The sequence below is a fragment of the Ursus americanus genome, chromosome 5, assembly GCF_024610735.1.
Source record: "Ursus americanus isolate L20-20 chromosome 5, mUrsAme1.1.p, whole genome shotgun sequence".
Taxonomy (NCBI): domain Eukaryota; kingdom Metazoa; phylum Chordata; class Mammalia; order Carnivora; family Ursidae; genus Ursus; species Ursus americanus.
The window spans coordinates 25,543,924-25,566,111 of NC_142131.1; the positions used below are offsets into that span (position 1 = coordinate 25,543,924).

At 40.1% G+C, this 22,188-nt stretch overlaps 2 protein-coding genes across 7 annotated transcripts in view; one reads left to right on the top strand and one right to left on the bottom strand.

The window, feature by feature from the left end:
- Positions 1–6,131: 6,131 nt before the first annotated feature.
- ATG10 (autophagy related 10) overlaps positions 6,132–22,188 on the bottom strand; it is a 247,759-nt gene continuing 231,702 nt past the window's right edge. The window contains exon 8 of one of the 6 annotated variants that reach the window (XM_087862016.1): positions 6,132–6,168. The gene's annotated coding sequence lies outside the window, so the exon portion shown is untranslated. The other 5 variants (XM_087862022.1, XM_087862019.1, XM_087862017.1 and 2 more) reach the window with 5 other exon arrangements.
- Positions 10,671–12,733, top strand: RPS23 (ribosomal protein S23). Its single transcript, XM_045796352.2, has 4 exons — positions 10,671–10,801; positions 11,276–11,435; positions 12,311–12,431; positions 12,541–12,733. Exons 1-4 carry the CDS (start codon positions 10,798–10,800, stop codon positions 12,685–12,687), a joined length of 432 nt encoding a protein of 143 aa, XP_045652308.1. The 5' UTR covers positions 10,671–10,797; the 3' UTR covers positions 12,688–12,733.

The window sequence follows — 22,188 nt, forward strand, 5'->3', positions numbered from 1 at the left end:
GTTGTCCATTAGACAAATATTCACCGCCATATGCTACATGCCAGGAATACAAGATGAAAAAGATCCAGTCCTCACCCCCATGAGGCTCCTGGCCTAGTGACGTGAAGAAACGTGAACACATAATTGCTGGGTAAACACCTTAGGGATGTTTCACATAGCAATCTAGTGACCTCCACTGATATTGGCCACACCTCCGCTCCAAGCAATGGCTGAGGGGTAGAGGGAGGCAGTTATATAATAAAGAGACAAGAGATGAGACATAACTAACTCTTTTGAAGAGTTTGAAGTGGCTTTCCAATTCTTGATATTACTCTCTCAATGAGATCAGTATGTATCTCTTGCTACTGAAGTCTCTGACTTATCCCAGTGTCCTTCCAGAAACTTGGCTTTTGTTCTTAACACAGCCGGAAATGGGCTTCTGTTAGGTATAGTGCAGAAAACATTAAAAGGGTTTGCTAAGTACCAAACTTAGTGTGATAATTAGAGGCCTGGACTAGGAAGGGAGGTTTAAGTAGTAGGGAGAAACTAACAGACCTGGGTCCTAAGGAAGAAAAGGCCTCCAACACTCTCAAAAATACTTATTGGGAACATGCATGTCCCCACCTCAACAGAGACCGAGTTTTAATTCACTAAAGTAAAACTCATATTGAGAATATGTGTTATTTTAATGTTGCCCTACAGTTTAGGCTATCATTTATAATAAATACAAAATAGATTCTTTGGAGAAAAATTAATCAGCACACTTAGTTTCAAAGACAGCATTGTATATAACTACCTGCTACAAATCCAAGATGTTGTCTGCTAAATAGTTAACATAAGTTTGGAAATTTTAACTTAAAACTTCCGTGAGTAAATTTTAATATTCATTGGAAATTTTAACTTAAAAAACCTATCCGAGTACATTTTAAATACTCATTGGCAAATGAACATTACATACTATGAAAAATGATACTCATAGTGGGGTTCTGGTTTAAGATGGTTATGTTCTAAGATCTTCAACTCATTTCCTCCCACAGACATGCTGAGTATACCACTACATACGGAACAAGTCCCTATTAAAAAAAACCTAAAGGCTGGCTGAGTGATGATTACACACCAGGCAAACGAGGAGAACATCAAATCAAAGTGTGTAGAAGAAGCTGGGACACCATCTCACCATAAACCTCACCCCAGGTGTGGTAACCCACAACTGGGGGGAGGGGGGGGCGGGGGGACTCAAACCCAGAGTTTCTTTCTGAGTAGTGAAGAGTTTGAATTCCACATTGGACATCTCAACCTTTAAGACACGTACTTGAGAGATGAGCTCCCAAAACATCCAATTTCGAAAACCAATGGGGTTCATTTTCTAAACCTATAAGACAGTAGAGATCTAAGAAATACCCCTTGGAGGGCTCTCTTGCTCAGACGGACTCACCCCAGGGCCCAGCTCAGAGGCAGCTGATCACATCCAGACTGAAAGTGAAGGAAGCTCCCCTGCTTGTATTAAAACCTTGACCTGAGGGTCAGGCACCTCATTTCACACACACATCTATGTATGTTTCTATATGTTTGTTGTTGGAAGATGTTTAATTATGATGAATAAATGGATAAAGAAATTATGATATATTTTGGGGTGCCTGGGTGGCTCAGTCGCTGAGTGTCTGCCTTCAGCTCAGGTCATGATCCCAAGGGTCCTGGGATCGAGCCCTGCATCGGGCTCCCTGCTCAGCGGGAAGCCTGCTTCTCCCTCTCCCACTCCCCCTGCTTCTGTTCCCTCTCTCGCTGTGTCTCTCTCTGTCAGATAAATAAAATCTTTTTTAAAAAAAGAAATTATGATATATTTATATGGAATATTATACACAATGGAATATTATTCAGCCATAAAAAAGAATGAAATCTTTCCATTTGCAGCAACAGGGATGGACCTCAAGGACATTAAGCAAGGTGAAATAAGTTAGAGAAGGACAAATGCCATATAATCTCTCTTGTATGCGGAATATAAAAAAAACAAAACAAAAAAACCAAACTCATAGATCCAGAGAACAGACTGGTGGTTACAAGGGGCACGGGGTAGTGGAGCATGGGAAAAATGGGTAAACTGTGTTTTTCTGTTTTTGTTTTGTTTTTCATTTAAATAAATTGAATAAACATTCCTTTAAAAATGAAAAATGACCGTATCTATGAAATGGTTAAAGATTCATTCATTTGGGTTATCTTAATAATCAGTAATGATGCTAGAACCAACAGTGTTAAATCAGTGGAAAAATTACTCCTGTCTTTTTGTATCTATGTAAACCCAGAACCCCTCACTTTTTTTCTTCCTCTCTTCCTCTAGTTCCTCACTCCTTTTTCTCTCTTGTTCTTTCTTCTTTTAATTTAATGGGAAAAGATCTTGTTTTACCTTATTTAAAGTCCTTTAAGCAATAAAGTTTTAGTGATATAAAAAAGTTTTAGTTTTAGGAGTTTTTATATTTATATTACAATAACTTACATATTATCACATTTAAATAATCTAGAAATAGTCTTAGTGAAATTTCACTTTACTGTGGAATGCAAAAGCTGAAAGATTGACTCCTGGCCACTCCCCATCAACTGAAGATCTGCTGGTCCTCACTGAACTCAGAGAGCACAGATCTGGCCCATCTACCGGATTCTTTAAACTTCTCCAGGGAATGAGATCCTAAAACTTAATATTCCAATCAGTGAAAGAAATTTTCTTTCTTTTCCTAGTGAGAAAAATTATCTCTTATCATTCTTTACAAATCAAAGGTCCCTGCTGATATAAAAGCCTATTTTCTTTTGTTTGGTTTTCAGCCAAGTTAGAGAATACCTGGAGAATAACTTTCAATATGCATATTAAAATGGTAACTCCCTTCCAGGAACTTCACAAAGGGCATCAAAGAACAGTGTTGTCAATTCCCCCTAGATCCTACACAGAGGTTTAATTATAATAATAAGATTTTAAAGACCAGGTGAATATTGTTAAGTTTATATGGTAAATTTCTTTAGTTCCACCTTGGAATAGATAGGAGAAGAAATATTCACTGCACCAAAAGCAGCTAGAACGAGAGGATAAGAAATCTCATTCATTTTGGATAAGGGAAAAATTGTGTTTAATAATTTAATCAGGTAAAACGAAGCACTTAACATTCATCACTAGTAGTTTTACAGAGCATGTAATCATCGGTCTTGCTCTTACTGCTTCTTCTTTCTCACTTAAAACTGTTATTTCAACTCGTCACATTTCCATAGCAACTAATACCTCAATTTTTACAGTTAAAACACTTGGAGTCATTTCTAACTATTCTAAATGCTCCAGTATAAATCGTCAACATTGTTAAAACACTTGGCTGTTCTTGCCAAAAAGCTAACCTCTCGCACGCGGTACAAAGAATCAGCATCATCCTTGACCTAAATCTCATTGACTGATCTAATTTATGAAGACCAATCTTTTGTCTTAGTTAGGAGGGTGGGGGAACTCTGAGATAAGTCAAATAATAATACCTCTCTGCCCCACCTGAGTGCTAAACCAACTGAGAAATAAAACAAGGGGTAAGACAAGTGGAGACCAAAATACCACCCTCATTACTGTGAAAGGCCAAGAAGGCAGACAAAGCTTAGTGCCAGAGCAAAACGGATTGTAATTAAACCCCTCCCCACAGAAGATGGACAGGACTGCCTGTCATGGCAGCAGTGGGCCCATCCCAGATGAAACAGGAAAGGTATACTCCATGGGGAGGCTGGGTCTCAAAAAGGAAAAAAAAGCTGAACATACCCAGACTATTTTTCCTAATTTATCATAGATGTCATCCTTAGCTGCCACAGAATGGGTAAATTGGCAGAGAAATAAAGAGTTACACTAATTTAACTCCTTCTACTCAAAGGAAATACTAGAAAACGGAAATACTTATTCTCCTTCTTACCCTACTTCTCCAAAATTTCAAGAATTACCAAACACAATTCTTTCATAAAGTGTCTATCAGTTATCATATACCTCTGGTAACTTATAGATATCATGTTGCAACTTATAATAAGAATACTGTTATCTTAAGAACTGTACCCTTTACTTTTACTTTGCTGGCTAGAAAATTATTTTCATTAATTTTGTGTCTTATTTACTTAACATTCATTAAAATTTTTTCTAAATTCCTTAAAAAATCAAGATTTTGCTTTTATAACTAATCCAGAAACGAACAAACATGTTCTGGTTAAGTAAGATAACTTCTTTAAGTTTCAAGTTCCTCTCTGTAAAATGGGGCTAATAATAGCACCTACCACACAGGTGTTGTTTTGAGGACTAAAAAAAATTCAGCACATGAAGTCCTATGCCTGGCACCTAAATAGCTCTCAAAACCTATTAGAGATGGTGGTGCTGGTGATGTCAATGATTTTGCTCTTTCCATCATGATCTAAGTCCAGATTATATTCGGAATTTTATGACATCTCATCTCCAATGACCTGTGCTATTGCATCAGTTCCTTCCGTGGATAAACCAAGTCCTCTCTTGCCCCTTCGTAGCACCCTTCCTTAGCAGGCACAGCAATATTTTAAAAATGTACATCAGATCAGGGCGCCTGGGTGGCTCAGTCAGCTAAGTGTGTGACTCTTGATTTGAGCTCAGATCATGAACCCAAGGTCATGAGATCAAGCCATGCATTGGGCTCCCTGCTCAGTGGGGAGTATGCTTCTCTCCCACTCTCTCCCTGTCCCTCTGCCCCTCCCCCTGCTCCCTGCTCCTACACATGCTCTCCCTCTCTCTCTTAAAATAAATCAATCAATCTTAAAAAAAAATGTAGATCAGATCTTGTCATTCACTTACTTGTAGCCCTCCAATGGCTTCTCATCATATTCAGAATAAAGTGCAAACTCCTTATCCTGGCCTACATGTTGCACTTGAGCTGGCCCTGTCCAAGTCTCTAACTTCACCTTCCTCCATTTTCCTGCTGACTTGCTATGCTTCAGCCATGGCAGCCTTCTTTTTTTCCCTCTGAGTCCTAAACCTGATTCTTGTTTAGGGCCCTTTCAAGAAATTTAGGCCCAAGGTCAAAGAAAATTCCTTCTCTTTTCAGGCTTCATATTAAGTAATAAATGCTTTATCAGGAAATGAAAAACTCAAAGCTCCAAAAACAAAAATGAAATCCTTGTTTTTCCTTTCCTTAGCTATAGTAATCAAAATCCTTCATTCGTAACACACTCTGACCACTGTTTTATGCCTTGTTTTTATAATAATATAATAACTAAAACTCACTACCTAAAATAAACCATAACCCAACATCCAACAATGATCCCCACTCCCCTCTTCCACCTCTCATCACTCTTATCATCCTGAATACAGGATGCAGACCTGAACTGCACTATCAACCAGTATGGGCTAATTGACATTTATAAAACATTCTTCCCAATATCAGCAGAAATATTTTCTTTTCGAGTATACATTCACCATGCGTGACTATATTCTGGGCCAATAAGCAAACCTCAACAAAAATTTTTTAAAATAAAAGAAAAAGTCTGCTCTTAGACCATAATGGAATTAAACTAGAAATGAACAACACAGTATTTGGAAAGTCCCTAAATATTTGGAAATTAAGAAATACAATTCTAAATAATCTATTGTTCAAAGGGGAAGTTCGTAAATATTTTGAATTGAATTAAAACTAGAATTCAAGAATTAGAAAACTGAGCCTGGGTAGCTCAGTTAGCTAAGCATCTGACTTCAGCTGAGGTCATGACCTCAGGGTCCTGGATCAGTTGGGCTCCCTGATCAGCAGGGAGCCTGCTTGTCCCTCTCCCTCTGTCCTTCCTCCTGCTTGTGCTCTCTCTCTCTTTCAAATGAATGAATAAAATCTTGGGGAAAAAAAACAAAACTAGAATATCACATGCCAAAACTCATGGCATGCAGCTCAAGCAGTGCTTAGATATTTATACCATTAAATATACAGAAAAGAACAAAAATCTCAAATCAATGACCTAAGCTTTCACTTTGAAAACCTGGAAAAAGAAGAGCAAATTTAAATCCAAAGCAAGCAGAAGAAAGTAAATAATACAGAAAAGACCGGTAATCAATAAAATTGAAAACAGAGAAATAGAGAAAATCAGTTAAAGCAAAAGCTGGTTCTCTGAACAGATAACAAGAGAGGGAAGACACAACTTACCAGTATCAGGAATGGAAGATGAGACATCACTGTGAATCTATAGATATTAAAAGGATTATAAAGAAATATTACATATAATTTTATGGCCATACATTCGACAACTTAGACAAAATGGACACTTTCCTTGAAAGGTACACATTATCAAAACCCACTCAAGAATAAATAATCTATACGGTATTACATTTCCTAATGAAATTGAATTTATAGTTAAAAAACTCCCAACAACATATATAAACATTCATATATTCACGCATAATAGAATGTCTGAGCAGCTTTATGAAGCAATTATTAAAAGCAGAAGAGGGGCGCCTGTTAAGAATCCAACTCTTGATTTTGGCTCAGGTCCTGATGTTAGGGTTGTGAGATCAAGCCCTGTGTCGGGCTCCACACTGAGCATGGAGGTGCTTAAGATTCTCTCTCCCTCTGCCCCTCACTTTCTCATTCTCTAAAATAAATAAATATATCTTTAAAAAAATACCTCCCAGAAAACATTATAGTATGATAGTTATTCTGAATTCTGTCCCTAAGCAATACAGCCGAGTCCTTCCTTGTCCCTTACTGTAGGTAATGCAGTAATTCATTTCTTTTTATCCCGTTCAGAAATACCTTTCTTTCCCTAGTTCATAAAGATATTCATCTTTGTTTTCTATCAAGAAATTAAAATTTTTGTTGTTGGCATGTAGGTTCTCAAACTGTCTGGAGTTGATTTTGTTTCTAGCCTGACATGGTGATCCAATTTACTTTGAGTAACTGGATTTTGTGCAGCTCCACCAATCCTTCGTTTACACACTGATCTGACATCTAATTCTGTTAGTTAATAGTATTCTACATTCATAAGTCTCTTGCTGGCCTCTTTATCCTATTCATTGGTCAGAATACCTTCTTCTGTACTAAAACTGCACTATCTTACCTAGCTTCATAGAAATTTCTCATATCTGGTAGGGCCAGGTCTTCAGAAGTGTTCTGACTATTCCTGGCTCTCTACTCCTCCAGCTGCAATCTCATGGTTCACTGCAACCTTCCCTTGCAATCACTCTCAACTCCCTTGCCCTTCTTCCATCACATTTACCTGACTAGATCCCACCGCCAGCCCTGTTAAAACGAACTCTCCACCTACCAAGTAATTATACTGAATGAATCTGAAGGATACAAAAAATCATGCTGACTGATATAACTTTCTAACTACAGTGTCAAATGGGCCCTCAGAACTGTTCAACATCCCTATATTGTCTTGTCAAACTATCCTCATACACTTCTTGATTAGGAGGCAAAACTCATATATTGAAACCTGCTCCCAGTGATGTTATTAGTAGCTGTAGGGAGTAGGCCTTTGGGAGATGGTTAGGTCAGAAGGGTGCAGTCCTCATGAATTGGGATTAGGACCCTTATAAAAAGACCCCAATATGTCAGTTATATCTCAATAAAACTGGAAAAAACAAATAAACAAATAAAATAGCACCCCCAAAGAGCTGACTTGGCCCTTCTGCTATTTGAGATTATAGCAAAGAGAGTGGTCTATGAACCAAGAAGTAAGCTCTCACCAGATACCAAATCTGCCAGCACCTTGATCGTGGACTTCTAACTCCAGAACGGCAAGAAATAAATTTCTGTTATTTATAAGTACCCGATCTACAGTATTTTGTTATAGTAGCATGAATGGACTGAGGCACTATCCCTCAGTAAAACGGGGATAATAAAAATATTCGCCTTCTAGTGTTGTAAGAATTAAATGAGTTACTAAATGTAAGGCACCTAAAACAGTATGTGGCACATAGTATTAAGTAATACTATTTAAATAGTGTTATTCTAGATGATTTCACACCCTATCTTCTCTCTTCCAACGTCTTTTCCCTACTCTTTCTCTGCGCTGATGACCTTACTGAATTCATTAAGGAAAGAGCAATCAAAAGAGAAGTTCCACATCTCTCCATCAACAAATCTTCCAATTTACTTGTAGTTAGACCCCATACTCTGCCTTCTCTCTTACTACAAATAAACTGTTATTATTCCTAAGAGCAATTCCTCCACTTGGGCACGCCTCCAGTCTCCTCAAGCACCTGTTTATGCAATTATCCCCTTCCTCTAATGAACTATCCATTTTTTCTTCTCTACTGGAACAATCCCCTACAAAAATGTCATAAAATCCACCATCTCAAACAAACTCATCCCAACACCACATCCTCCTCCTGATAGAACCTCTTTTCTCTGCAAATCATAGAAAAATTTCTTGCAGAAGTATGTCTGTAATTGCTGTCTACACTTTCTTCTTTCCCATATTCTCTTGGCTCTGACCCAATAAGGCTTCCATCTGTGCCACTGCATGGATCCCCGATTGACAAAGTCACCAATATCCTCTGCATTGCCAAATGCAAGACAATTCTCAGTCCTCATCTTACCCCCTTTTCACACTTGCTCACTTCTACTTCTCCATTTGGCGTTGATTAGAGTGCAACATTGGCAACCCCTCAGTCTATTTTGCTTCACCTGCCTCTTCTGTATCACTAAGTTTTGCTCAGGGCTCAGGTCTCCAACATTTCTCTCTTCTAACTACATTCATTCCCTAAGTGATCTTACTTAGGGCTATGGTTTTCAATACTGTCTATTCACTGATGACTCCCCTGAACTCCATATGCATATACCCAACTCCATATGCATATACCCAACTACCTACTTCCCATCTTTACCTGGATGTCAAATAGGATCTCAAAGTTACACATTCTTTACAGAACTCTTTATTTCCCCTTCTGAATCTGTTCCTCTCCCAGTATATTCCACTCAATAAATAACACCACAAGTCACCCAATTGCTCAGGTTGAAAACCCTAACTCCAACATCACAACCTACAGTCCTCCACAAATTCTACTGGCTCAACCATTTCTTACCCAACCACTTTTTTCCACCTGACAGTCTAAGCCATCATTGTACATTTCAACTGGAGTATTTGTAACACCCTCTCAACTGGCCTCACAGATTCATCTCTTATTCTCCTCACAACAGCCAGAGTGATCCCATAAAAATATAAATCCTATCTTGTTGCTCCCCTGCTCAGAAGTTTCCAATGGCATTCAAACACACAAAGAGTAAACAAAGCCTTGAGCATGATTTACAGGCTCCATGTTTCCCTGTGCACCTCTCAGACCTCATCTAGTGCCACACTGGTCCTCACTCACTGAGCTCCCCACACCCTGATCCTCCAGTTCTGGAAAACTGCCAGCCCATTCTACTTACTGAGAATCCTTCTTCCTGAAAGCTCTACCCCATATACTACTCATTATTCTTGTCTAAATGACTCCCTCCCTTTAGGATCACAGCTCAAATGTAATCTCCACAGAGATGGCTTCTAAAACTACCCTATTCCACAGTAGCCACCCTCATCCCCAAGTCACTTCCACCTAACCAATTCTATATTCTCTATAACCCTTGTCATATTTAAAACTTTCCTCTTTATTTTTAAATATACTTCTATATGTTTTCTGCCCTTTTGCACCTAGAATATAAAAACAGATCTCTTTACTCTCCTTAACTATTGTATCCTCAGAGCCTAGAACAATGCCTGGCACGAAGAAAACATTTTAAAAAATAGCTGTATAATTACCCAACATCCCAGAAATCTCAAATCTATTTCATTCTAAAGAGAAACCTCAGTTTAAAAAGTTATATGAGGGGCGCCTGGGTTGGCGCAGTCTTTAGGCGTCTGTCTTCGGCTCAGGGCGTGATCCCACCGTTCTGGGATGGAGCCCCACATCAGGCTCCTCTGCTGGGAGCCTGCTTCTTCCCCCCCCCCCCCCGCTTCTGTTCCCTCTCTCGCTGGCTGTCTGTCAAATAAATAAATAAAATCTTAAAAAATAAATAAATAAAAAGTTATATGAGGAGCGCCTGGGTGGCTCAGTCGTTAAGCCTTCAGCTCAGAGGGTGATCCCAGCGTTTTAGGATCCAGCCCCACACTGGGCTCCTCCGCTGGGAGCCTGCTTCTTCCTCTGCCACTCCCCCTGCTTGTGTTCCCTCTCTCACTGGCTGTCTCTCTCTCTGTCAAATAAATAAATAAAAATTAAAAAAAAAATAAAAAATAAAAAGTTAAATAAATCGCCCAAGGTCACACAACCACCCCTAAGTAGCAGCTTTGGTTTTAAGGCTTGGTCTATCTCCCAATTACTACAACATATCCCTTCAGTAATTCTTTTTTTCAATTTACGATTTGGCTTGTGAGTAGGGTTTAAGGCTCAGCGGCGTTAACTTTCCAAACTACAAGGATAAGGGCTCTACTCTACCACACACAGACGACGACGAGTCCCCTTTCTTTACTCCGACTTAGCTCCAGTAAACCCCGCCTCTGTGGGTTTGCCAGGAGCGCCTGCGCCTCGCTCGAGTCTCATGCAAAGAATTCTGGGATTGGTAGTCCACATTTCTTCTGTCACTTAACATTGGCATAAAACGAAATAAACAACAATGCAAGTTAGGTAACACTGAATTTTACACAAAGTAAATAAGACACAGATTCTGGAAAGTGGTGCAAACTTGCCATTCTCAAACAAGGGGTGCCGGCTTCGGACGAGGCGCTACGCAGACAGCTGCATGGGTCCTTGGCTGGGCGGAGCTTATTCGCAGTGGCTTGTGGCTCCTTCCTGCTCCGCTTCCCTCTTTCGCTCAGGCCCGTGGTGCCGGCAGGATGGGTAAGCTGTTCGGGGTCGGGCTGAGGGGCCCGCAAGCCGAATTCGAGGGTTCGGGGTCGGGCGGGCGGATAGGAACAGAGCGGTGAGGTGGACGCCACCGAGAGGCCCAATGGGGAAGGCCAGGGAAGCGCCGCTATCGCGGCACATGGCCCGGTGCGGCAGGGGCCCATGCGGCGCAGAGGCCGCAGACCTCGCCTTATCACGGACGTTGGGTGGCCCGTGTGCCCCAGAGCGTTGATGAGAGGGCTCATTCCTTTGGGAGAATGCACCCAAGGGAGTGAATTGGGTGCATTCACCCAGTGGAGCGCTTGTGTCCACGTTTTTGTTGGTTTGAGGGAAACTTGGAGGTTTGGACCATGTGCTAAGGTGTGATGAAAGAGCTTATCGGCTTGTAGTCCAGGTGAGGCTAGGGTCTTAGAAAATGTAAATACGACTGGGGTGTTTACAGAGAAGCTAATGGGATTCTATTTTTAGGCAAGTGTCGCGGTCTCCGTACTGCCAGGAAGCTCCGCAGCCACAGACGAGATCAGAAGTGGCATGATAAACAGTACAAGAAAGCTCATTTGGGCACAGCCCTGAAGGCCAACCCTTTTGGAGGCGCTTCCCATGCAAAAGGAATTGTGCTGGAAAAAGTGTAAGTGAAAGACCACTGTTTCTCTCTTCAAGAGAGGGAACTATGGTAACTCAAATACATTTAAAGAAGTGGTGATGTAAATTCTAGGTCTTTCTGTAGCAGTATTTGCTTGAAAGTTGGTAACGTGAGGGTTTGGAGGTTAGGTTACTAAGATTTTTAATCTCTTAACGTTAGCTTACAATGAATTGGGGTTGCTTTTAGGTGGGAAAAGTAACAGTAATGAAGTAAGGGACGTTACGAGCGCTTAAAGCATGTGGGAACTGTTCTAAGCAGTTGGCATCCATCAACTATTTAACCTTGGTAATCAGTCACATCTTTCTACTTGGGAAAACTAAGGTAAAGAGAAGCTTTTTGCCTGAGGTTACAAATCGTTAAGGCTCCAGTCAACTTACTGGCAGTCAGGATTTGAATCCAGGCTTTCTAGCTCCATTTCTTTTTCTTTCTTTTTTTTTTTTTTTACCCAAAGATTATATTTATTTGAGGGACAGCCTGCGAGAGAGGGAACACAAGCAGGGGGAGTGGGAGAGGAAGAAAGCTCCCAGCGGAGCAGGGAACCCGATGCGGGGCTTGATCCCAGGACCCTGGGATCACGCCCTGAGCCAAAGGCAGATGCTTAACAACTGAGCCACCCAGGCACCCCTTCTAGCTCCATTTCTTGGTAATATATTTTTTACAACTGGTAAAGGGGCCAGAGGTTTTCCCTGTTTATTGTGCCAGACTGAGGAAAAGCTTAGTTGATAAAATGAGTTTGCCAATTTAGGATTAGGCTGAAAAGGTGAAAACAGTATAATTTCTGATAAGTTGGATGCCTGACAAACTAAAAGGAATCTCTTCTCAGAAAGGCAGCTCACTGTGTTGTGCCATTTACGTTTTAGAGGGGTTGAAGCCAAGCAGCCAAATTCTGCCATCAGGAAGTGCGTCAGGGTCCAGCTGATCAAGAATGGCAAAAAAATCACAGCCTTCGTACCCAATGATGGTTGTTTGAATTTTATTGAGGTAAGTGTCTCTTGTTTCTGTGATGGTTTTTCCCAGTTTTTTATATGATGAATGGGTATTTTTAGTGATTGCCAGTGACACCAGAAGTAAATTGTTGATTTTATTCCAGGAAAACGATGAGGTTCTGGTTGCTGGATTTGGTCGCAAAGGCCATGCTGTTGGTGACATTCCTGGAGTTCGCTTTAAGGTTGTCAAAGTAGCCAATGTCTCTCTTTTGGCCTTATACAAAGGCAAGAAGGAAAGACCAAGATCATAAGTTTTGATGGTGAAAACATGACAATAAATTTTTCATAAACCAAAAATATGTTTTGTGTCTGTTTTCCTTACTGCAGAGATGCAATGTATACTGTACCATTTTAGGAGACTGGTAAGTCTCCTAAATACCATGAATACCATGGAACTACTGTTGGCAGCATTAATAAATGTGGGTTACTTGCTCTTTGATCAAAGCCTAGTGTTAGGTTATGTTTAGGGTCTTGTAAAATGGAAATTCTTTGGCTTTCCATTTTGCATAAGGTCAAGACCATGATCCTTTCTGTGGCACGGAGATCTGTGTTTTGTCTGGTCCTTGCCTGTTGCACCAATACTGACCTCTCCCCCTTGCTCAAACTTGCATTCCCTGTGCAGGTTCAGGAGGTATCTTGTGCCACCTGCTGCTTCCATCTCAGACGTCACTGATCCCCAGACATGTCACACTTGTGTTTATGCTTGCCACAAATGATTGTGTGATTTGGCTTTCCACAAGGATGGAGAAGGGCTGCCTTTTTTAATTGAAATGCAAAGTCTGACATACAACATTGTATAAACTTACGAGGTACATGTTAATTTGATACATTTATACTGGTAATAAGATGGGCTGTTCTTGGTTTCTATTCCAGGGCTTACTAGTATATGTAGTTGCACAGATACTGGTTAAATCATCCTCAAAGGCTGACCAGATGCTTTCGGATGGCCATAATGGACCCAACCCAGGATATCTCTGGGTCTTGTGCTAACCCCCTCCCCATCCCCTACTCCCTACCCTGGCCTGAACCACAAGAGGCTGCCAAGGGCCACAAGATTCCATCCCCAGGGTCAGCCAAGGTGCAGAGAGCTAGGAGGTGCTGCCTGGCCATGCAAGAGGGAGAAGGCTTGGGCAGGGCTAAAGGATGGGGTGGCACTGACACCCACCCACCCCTCTACAGGATGTCCTCTTTCCTGTGCTATTGAAACCTCAGTCAAACCTGTAGAACAGAACACACCTGGGAGTTAAGGCATCCTGTGACTGGCTTGCATGTGTCTGCTGGGTGCACCCTGGATGCCTCTCCTATAGCTAGCTAAGTGACGGACTGACCCAAATCCACCTCAGATGGCTCAAACCCCAAAGTTTTTTGAATCTGCCTCCTCCTTATAGCTCATTCTGCTTCCTGTGTATTCCTCTCACCCATCTCCCACTGCTTTGTGACAGAAACTGTCCCTTCTTGGACCCAGCATGAAGTGTGTGCCCCGCCCTGGGCTGTGCTTGACTGCACGTGGAGGCTATAGGGTCAGAGAAAATGAGACACCTTGGGTGCAAAGTTTAAGCAAAATCCCAGCAGATTTTTTTTTTTCCTATAGCAATAGAAAAGCTAATTCTAAAATTTATATGAAAAGGCAAAAGAACTAGAATAGCTAAAACAATACTGAAAATGAAAGGTAGAGGAATCACAAAACTTGGTTTTAAAACTTAATCTGTAGCTATAGTAATCAAGAGGGTGTGGTATTGAAGGAGGAACACAGATCAAAATAGAATCCATAAATAGGTAAGGCCAACTGATTTTTGACAGATAAAAAAGCAATTCAATAGAGGAAACAGTTTTTATAATAAATAGTATCGACTTTCATTTGCAAAAAAAGAATGGGCCTCAACCTAAATCTCACACCTTATACAGAAATTAATTGAAAATGGATCATAGTATCTGAATAAAACGTAAAGCTGTAAAACTTGTGGAAGAAAACAATATCTTCATGACTTACAGTTAGGCGAAGAACTTTTAGACAATACACCAAAAGTATATTCCACAAACCAAAAACAAAAGGATATATTGGACTTTTAAAAAATTTTACTCCAAAAGATCTTAGGATGAAAATACAAACCACAGATTAGACAAAAATATTTGCAAATCACACGTCCAACAACAGACTTGTATCAAAAGTACATAAAGAGCTTTCTAATCTCAAAAGTAAGGGAACAAACAGTCCTGTTATAAAATACATGAATTTCCTTTGTTTCATTCTAGGAAGATATCTGGTGGCAGGATTTGGTCATAATGGTCATGCTGTGGATAAAACTCCTGGAGTCTGTTTCAAGGTTGTCTAAGTAGCTCACGTTTCTTTATTGGCTTTGCACAGTCAAGAAAAGAGGCCAAGATTATAAATTACCATATTACGGGGCGCCTGGGTGGCTCAGTCGTTAAGTGTCTGCCTTCGGCTCAGGCCGTGATCCCAGTGTTCTGGGATCGAGCACCACATCAGGCTCCTCTGCTGGGAGCCTGCTTCTTCCTCTCCCACTCCCCCTGCTCGTCTCTCTCTCACTGGCTGTCTCTCTCACTGGCTGTCTCTGTGTCAAATAAATAAATAAAATCTTTAAAAATAATAATAATAAATTACCATATTACTATAAAATTTTCACTACCAGTAGCTTATATAATCTTTATTTTAGCCTAGAAAATCTGTTTAAATGGATCATTCAAGTATTAGCTCACATTTCTTATGACATTATAGTAGGGGGATTGTCTTAGTAGGTTGTACTGAGCATTCTTAGTTTCCAGCACAATTCCTGTCCATATTATTTGGTAAAGTGATGTTATGTTAGTATGTGAAGAAGATAAGTGGATTTTAAACCTTATTATGAAAACGTGACCACAGAGGTTTTAGACCAAAGCATTACAACATTAAAATTGTATGTTTTGGGGCATAAATGGTCTCAGAAAGTCACTTTCAGAGTGACACATTTGAAGGGACTCATGAACACAGACAACTAACATGTTCGAAATGCAGTCACCACCTCATTCAGATTGTCACTCAAGCCTTTAGTATGTGTGTGTATCTTCAAAAATGAGGGGGCCCCTCATACCCAGATCCTTGGACCTTAAGTCAGACATAATAATGAGCCCCATCGAGATCACTTCCTTTAACACATTCTGCTTCCCAGACAACCTGACGCCTTCAAACAGCAATTCGAGTGCCAAGGAGAGCGGCTCCCTCAGGAGGGAGAGGAGGAAATCATGGCCCGCGATCACCCCTTCACAGCTTCCAGAGAAGTACTTTCCACAGGTCCTTACCAGTAATCTGCTTGATTATTTGTGGTAATAAGTTATTGACATGAATTCTGTTCTTTAATCTACTCAAAATGAGTAGTTTTTGTTTCTTTTTTTTTTAAGTCTAGCTTTCTAAAATCTCTTTTGCTATGGTTCATTAGAACAAGGGGTCAAGTTACTTGGCTGGGCTAAAAGTGTAGGACATATTGAACATACCCAGATTTTCAAATAAGTTTAGAGGCTAATGAAAATATTACGCTTCCTTACCTCTTTTACCAATCAGCTAATGTTTAAATCTGTACAATAGTGGGCAAAGGAAGCCACATGTTAAATAATATTTCAATCACAGCTGAGAACAGTTGAAACATTACTTGTTGAGACATGTTTTGTCCATTAACACCTGCTTTGGAAACAGTGATATGAAACAGATGATTTTATTATATCATTTTTTCCCCATCAGATTTGTGAATTTATCCAAGTTTATGATAAGTCTTTATACTTTTTTCTATATAGTTTGACAGCTTCAGGTGCTGTTTTGTGTATATTTGCAGGTAAGTAGGACCACTTTCCCCCTCTTTAGGTTCCCAGTAGGTCCCATTTTTTTCCCCCAACCCTTTTAACTCCATATGCAATAATTTATTTTGTCCATTTTTTAATGTTTATAATTAGGCAGGTTTTTCTTCTGTCATTATACTCTTCTTTTTCTTGCCCATGACATAACATACATGCATGCGTGACTGTGTGTCTGTGTGTCTGTGTGTCTGTGTGTAACAGAAGAAAGCCATTGTGAATGCAATTTATTGACCAAGATTCTTGATCTAGGGTTTGTGTCATAGATTTTCAAGGGTTTAGGAACCACCTGCAACTGTATGCAGAATTTCCTTTTTTCCTTTTTTTTTTTTTTTTAAGAGTGCATGCATATGCATACATGTGGTGGACGGTGAGGGGCAGAGTGAGAGGGAGAGAGAACCGTAAGCAGGCTCCACCGTGAGATCATGACCTGAGCCGAAATCAAGAGTAGGATGCTTAGCCAACTGAGCACTCAGGTGCCCCATGTATGCAGAATTTTCTGATAAATATCAGGGATGTGTGTGTGTATGCATACACAAACCCACATATATCACACACAATTTTTCTAAAAATAGGTTCTATATATTTTCAGGCTTTTAAAGGGGTTCCTTCACAAGAAACCAGCTATTGTTTAAATCTATACAACAGTGAGCAGACTTAGTTACATATTACATAATTGTTTTTAATCACAGTTGAGAACAGTCACAAGAAGTTGTCTATGGTTTGACATTGTTTATGAAATGTCTCCAATGTGGTGAGGATCTGTGGATGGGTCCAGTCTGCAGAACCTGCAAAATGTACATTTTGCATTCTGTTTTGGTGGTTCCAGCTGACCTAATTAAGGAACAGTGGGCCGTTTTGTTTGTTTGTTTTGTTTTGTTTTTGAGGTCTTCTTAAAGCACACTCAATTTTTTAATTTAAATTCCATTAGCCAACATAAAGTACATCATTAGGTTCAGATGTAATGTTCGGTAATTTATCAGTTGTGTATAACACCCAGTGCTCATCACCTTAATGCCCATCACCCAATACCCCATCCCCCCACCCACCTCCCCTCCAGCAACCCTCAGTTTGTTTCCTGTAGTTAAGAGTTTCTCATAGTTTTTCTGCCTCTCTGATGACTTCCCATTCAGTTTTCCCTCCCTTCCCCTATGATCCTCAGTGCTGTTTCTTATATTCCACATATGAGTGAAGCCATAGCATAATTGTCTTTCTCTAACTGACTTCTTTTACTCAGCATAATACCTTCCAGTTCCGTCCACGTCGATGTAAATGATAAATATTCATTCTTTCTGATAGCTGAGTAATATCCCATTGTATACATGGACCACATCTTCTTTCTCCGTTCCTCTGTTGAAGGACATCTCAGCTACTTCCAGAGTCTGGCTATTGTGGAGATTGCTGCTCGGAACACTGGGGTGCAGGTGCCCCTTCGGATCACTACATTTGTATCTTTGGGGTAAATACCCAGTAGTGCAATTGCTAGTTGTAGGGTAGCTCTATTTTTAACTTCTTGCAGAGTGGCTGCACCAGCTTGCATTCCCAGTAGCAGTGTAAGAGGGTTCAACAGTGGGCCATTTTAGAGGAAAGTTCCCCAGTGTCACTGGCAAAGGCATAATCCAAAAGAGGGTGCAAAGCTCCACCTCTGGAGAAGCAGCAGAGGACAAGAACCCAAAGATGTTTTAACATCTAAGACTGAAGTAAAATTTGTCAGAACAGATCAAATGAATAATATTTAGTATGCACCTGTAAAAGCAAATGACATAATGTCTGCAATTTTCTTTATAATATTTATGCAAATGTAAAGTTAAATGAAGCAAATATGGCAAAGATCTTGGTAGTTTACAGATTCTGATATATAAGTATGTGAGGGTTCATTATATTATTTTCTTTACTTTTGAGTATGTATAAGATTTTCCATAATATATTTTTTAAATTACATACATATCCTAATTGTTTAACTCTATGCTTTCTGTTTGTAATAGAACCAATATATGGACGGTCAGCTCTGATGGCAAAAAAACAGAGATATGGGGCAATAAAACAGACAATAAAGAAACTGGAAAGCTAACTCTAGCAGCATTGAGAAATGCATAGATATTGGGAAGAAACAAAGCTGAGAATCCGTGCAAGTTTTACCAAGACATGAAGAAAAAAATGATCAATTCCATAATAAAAGCAAAGGAAAAATAAAATTATTTTCAAAGATTTTAGGAAATGGTAAAATACAGTCTACTGCTGTGCATATAAATCAGTATTGCCTTACTGGGGAACAATTTAGTGACATGAATCGGAAGTCTTAAGACATTCCATATCCTTTGATCTGTTCATTCCCTTAGTAACAGTATAACCTAAAGAAACCAAATGTGAGCAAATGTCTCTGCACACGTTTCTTACTGCATTACATTCTGAAAGCTCTCTGAGAGAGGGGCTATGTCTACCTTACAGACCACTATCTCCCTAGCACGTGTCCTGACCACGCAGCAGGCTGAGTGCTCAGTGAATGTGTACTAATTTAAACAGTGAAGAATTAGAAACAACCTAAAAGTCCAACAATAGGAGAATTAGTTGGGACATTGTGATATAGAAGATTACTTGTCATTTTAAGTTGTTTTTTGAAAGAACCACATGACATGGGAAAATGCTGCCAATATAACATTAAGTGGGAAAAATCATAATGTAAAACCATATGCGGAATGCTCTAATTAAATATGTTTAAACTAGTATGAAGAAATACAAAAATTTAACTGCCGTTATCCACGGGTGATTTACACTTAAGCACATTTAAAATTTTCTCCTTCAAATGTTTCTTTGGCTTCCAAGTTATGAGGACTAAAATCTTTTCTAAAAATGAATTTTAGTTTCACAGTCTATGGCTAGATAACTGTAGCATTACAAAAAAAGCCAACATCTTTGATTTCTTCCAATCCAAGTTCCCACTCTCCACTTTCCGAGGTAACCTCTCTTACAAATTTGGTGTGTGTCCTTCTAGATCATTTTTAATGTTTTCACATACATATACTGTATACGTACTATAGAAAATGTGTGGTATTGGTGTATTTTTTATATAAATAGTGTTAAATTGCATGCATATTTATCGTCTAGCTTCTGTTTTCTGTTTTAACTCAACAATCTATTTATGAGAACTGCCTATTTGGAGATCGAATGGAGATCGAATTCATTCCTCTTAACTGCCATGCGGCACCACATTTGATTTAGCCATTTCCCTACTAATAAGCAGGTAAGGGCCTGGCTCTTCGCTCTGAATCTATTGAAGAAAGGGGTGGAGGAGACCACGTCCCACTCCACCGCTGTGTCAGGGAAAAGAAGTCTTAAAGGAAAGAGTGGGTCACAGTTCTCGAAAGAGGAAAGCAGGTCCAGTTCCTGGTGCCTGCAGAAAGATCATGAGATCTTTCCCTGTGCTCAGTATTCAGCTACATATACAAACATCCCACAAAGATTTAGTGAGTATTACCACGCGCCAGGCATCGCGCTAAACCCTGAAGATCTGGCATGCATGTGTAAATAACAATGCACCAAAGGCTGTAGATAATCTTGAACTATGATTTCCCGGTTAATCTATCAGGGTATGCTTAGTTAAATGTTTGCCTCACTTGTATCAGTGATTTCTGGGTATTTGAAAAGCTTCCAAGAAATCCAAGAAACCATAATGCAGCCATAGGCTTTTTTTATTCTCATGTGAAGTATATTTCAGTATAGGAAAAAAATGTGAGTTTCCAGTTTGTTTTTAATAATTTACAAATGGGACTTGGTGATCACTACAGGATACTTGCAATTGGGCTCTTTTACCACTAGGTGTTGCTATTGACAACACAAAAGTTAAAAGCAAGGCTTTCACATTACAGTACTGCTTGAAAGAACACTACAGCATTTAAGAATAAAAATGTGAAAGCACTTTCACAGACAAGCCCTATAAAAGGACCTATATGCATATTTAAGTATCTCAGTGTCATGGGCACAACAGTAGTTAAGTACTGCCTATCCCCTTCTAGAACAACCCTCAGCAACTTAATAGCAGTATAAAGGGGGAATCAAAGAGTCTTAGAATAGGAAGGGAGCTTATTTGTCCATCAGTTTTCAAATCCCTGTTCCCTGGAATTAGAAATACATTCACATCACCACCTAGTATGCACATGTGCAAATATGTGCATATATATCTGAGAAAAAAGTTTCAGAAAACAATAATATCCTTACTATGTGCTTTTCCCCCATGTATTTGTAAAATAATAGAACATACACATATTGGTCTCTGCCCTCTGCTCCCAGCTCCTGGTACAAAGCTCCTAAAAACCTTATAGTTTCCTAAGTGATAAGACATGAGGGGCATCTCCTCAATATCTGGCCTTTGATTCTGGTTCCTGACACAGAGCTCCTCAATCCCTTGGAATTTCCTAGGTGATGGGAGTGTCTTTTGTTCTAAGCAGGTGACTCTTGGTGGGCTCTTGAATAGCTTTCAGGATGGGGGCTGGTCACCAGAAAGACCTAGCTCTTATTAGAAGCTTGGGACTTTCAGCCCTGTCCCCCATCCTCCGGGAAGGGGGAGGGGGGCTTAGAAGTAGAGTTAACGGCCATCCATACCTATGTCATACCTATGACAGTTCCATAAAATCCCCAAAGTACGAGGTTCAGAGAGCTTCCAGGCTGGCGAACACATCTACATGGCAGGAGGCCGGCGCATCCCAACTCCGTGGGGACAGAAGCTCCTGTACTTGGGACTTTCTGGATCTTGCCCTATGTAGCTCTTCATCTGGGTATTCACCTGTATTCTTTATCATATCTTCTGTTATATAATAAACTGGTTAAACATAAGTGTTTCCCTAAATGCTATGAGCCATTCTAGCAAATTAATGAACCCATGGAGGGGGTCATAGTAACCCTGGTTTATAGTTGGTCAGACTTGTGACTGACCACTTAAAGTGGTGCAGTCTTGTGGGACTTAAGTCTTAACTTACAGGATTTGATCCTAACTCCAGATTGATAGTGTCAGAACTGAACTGAATTGTAGGACCCCAGCTGGTACTGCAGAATTGTTTGTTGTGTAAAAAACCCACACATCTAGAGTCAGAAGTGTTGTGAATGTAGTAGTATGAGAGTAAAGACACACAGGGAGTGTTTTCCTAGACATATTCTATTTCATAAAAATATATATATAGGTCATAAACTAGTAATTGGATTTTACTTGATCTAATACACTTTCTTCCATTTAATACATTAGGAGAGGCTCAGAGAGGTGGAGTGACTTGCCCCAGGTAACACAGTCAGGTCTCAGGCTTTTCAGGACACTGGCAGGTTCTGTTTTGGAAGGCCCTGGGCAAAAATTGAAAAATGTCTTTGGCATACTCCCAGCCCTTTCTGCACTCCTACCTTCTAAAGCCTGTGGGCCAGAACCTGCTGGTGAAAAAACTGACTAAGTGTAAGTGTGATTAGTTATATGCAACAGTCATTTTAAAAATACGGGATCTTTCTAAAATGCAAATGTGATCACTTCACCTCCTCTACTTGAATTCCCTCAATGGCTCTTTCTGGTTTTCAGACCAAATAGAAATTCTCGGTGTGGCAATCGCCCTCTTCCAGACCCGGCCCCACTCCTGTTAGCCAACCTCACTCTTGACCACTTCCCCATGCATCTTCAAGGTCTTTCCTGCATTCCTGACCTGGCTAAATCCTAAGTTTTTCACAAGTCCGCTCACATTCCTTTTCTACAAAACTTCCCGGGCACTTGCTTTGCACACCTTTGCCACAGCACACATTGTTCTGTCCCTGAATCTTCTTGTCTGTCTTTTCCACTGGACTGGGGCATTCTTATGAGCCAGGGTCATGTCTTTCTGCTTATCATCCCTGGCAGCTAGTCTAGGGCTCAGTATGTAAGAGGAACTCAATAGGTATCT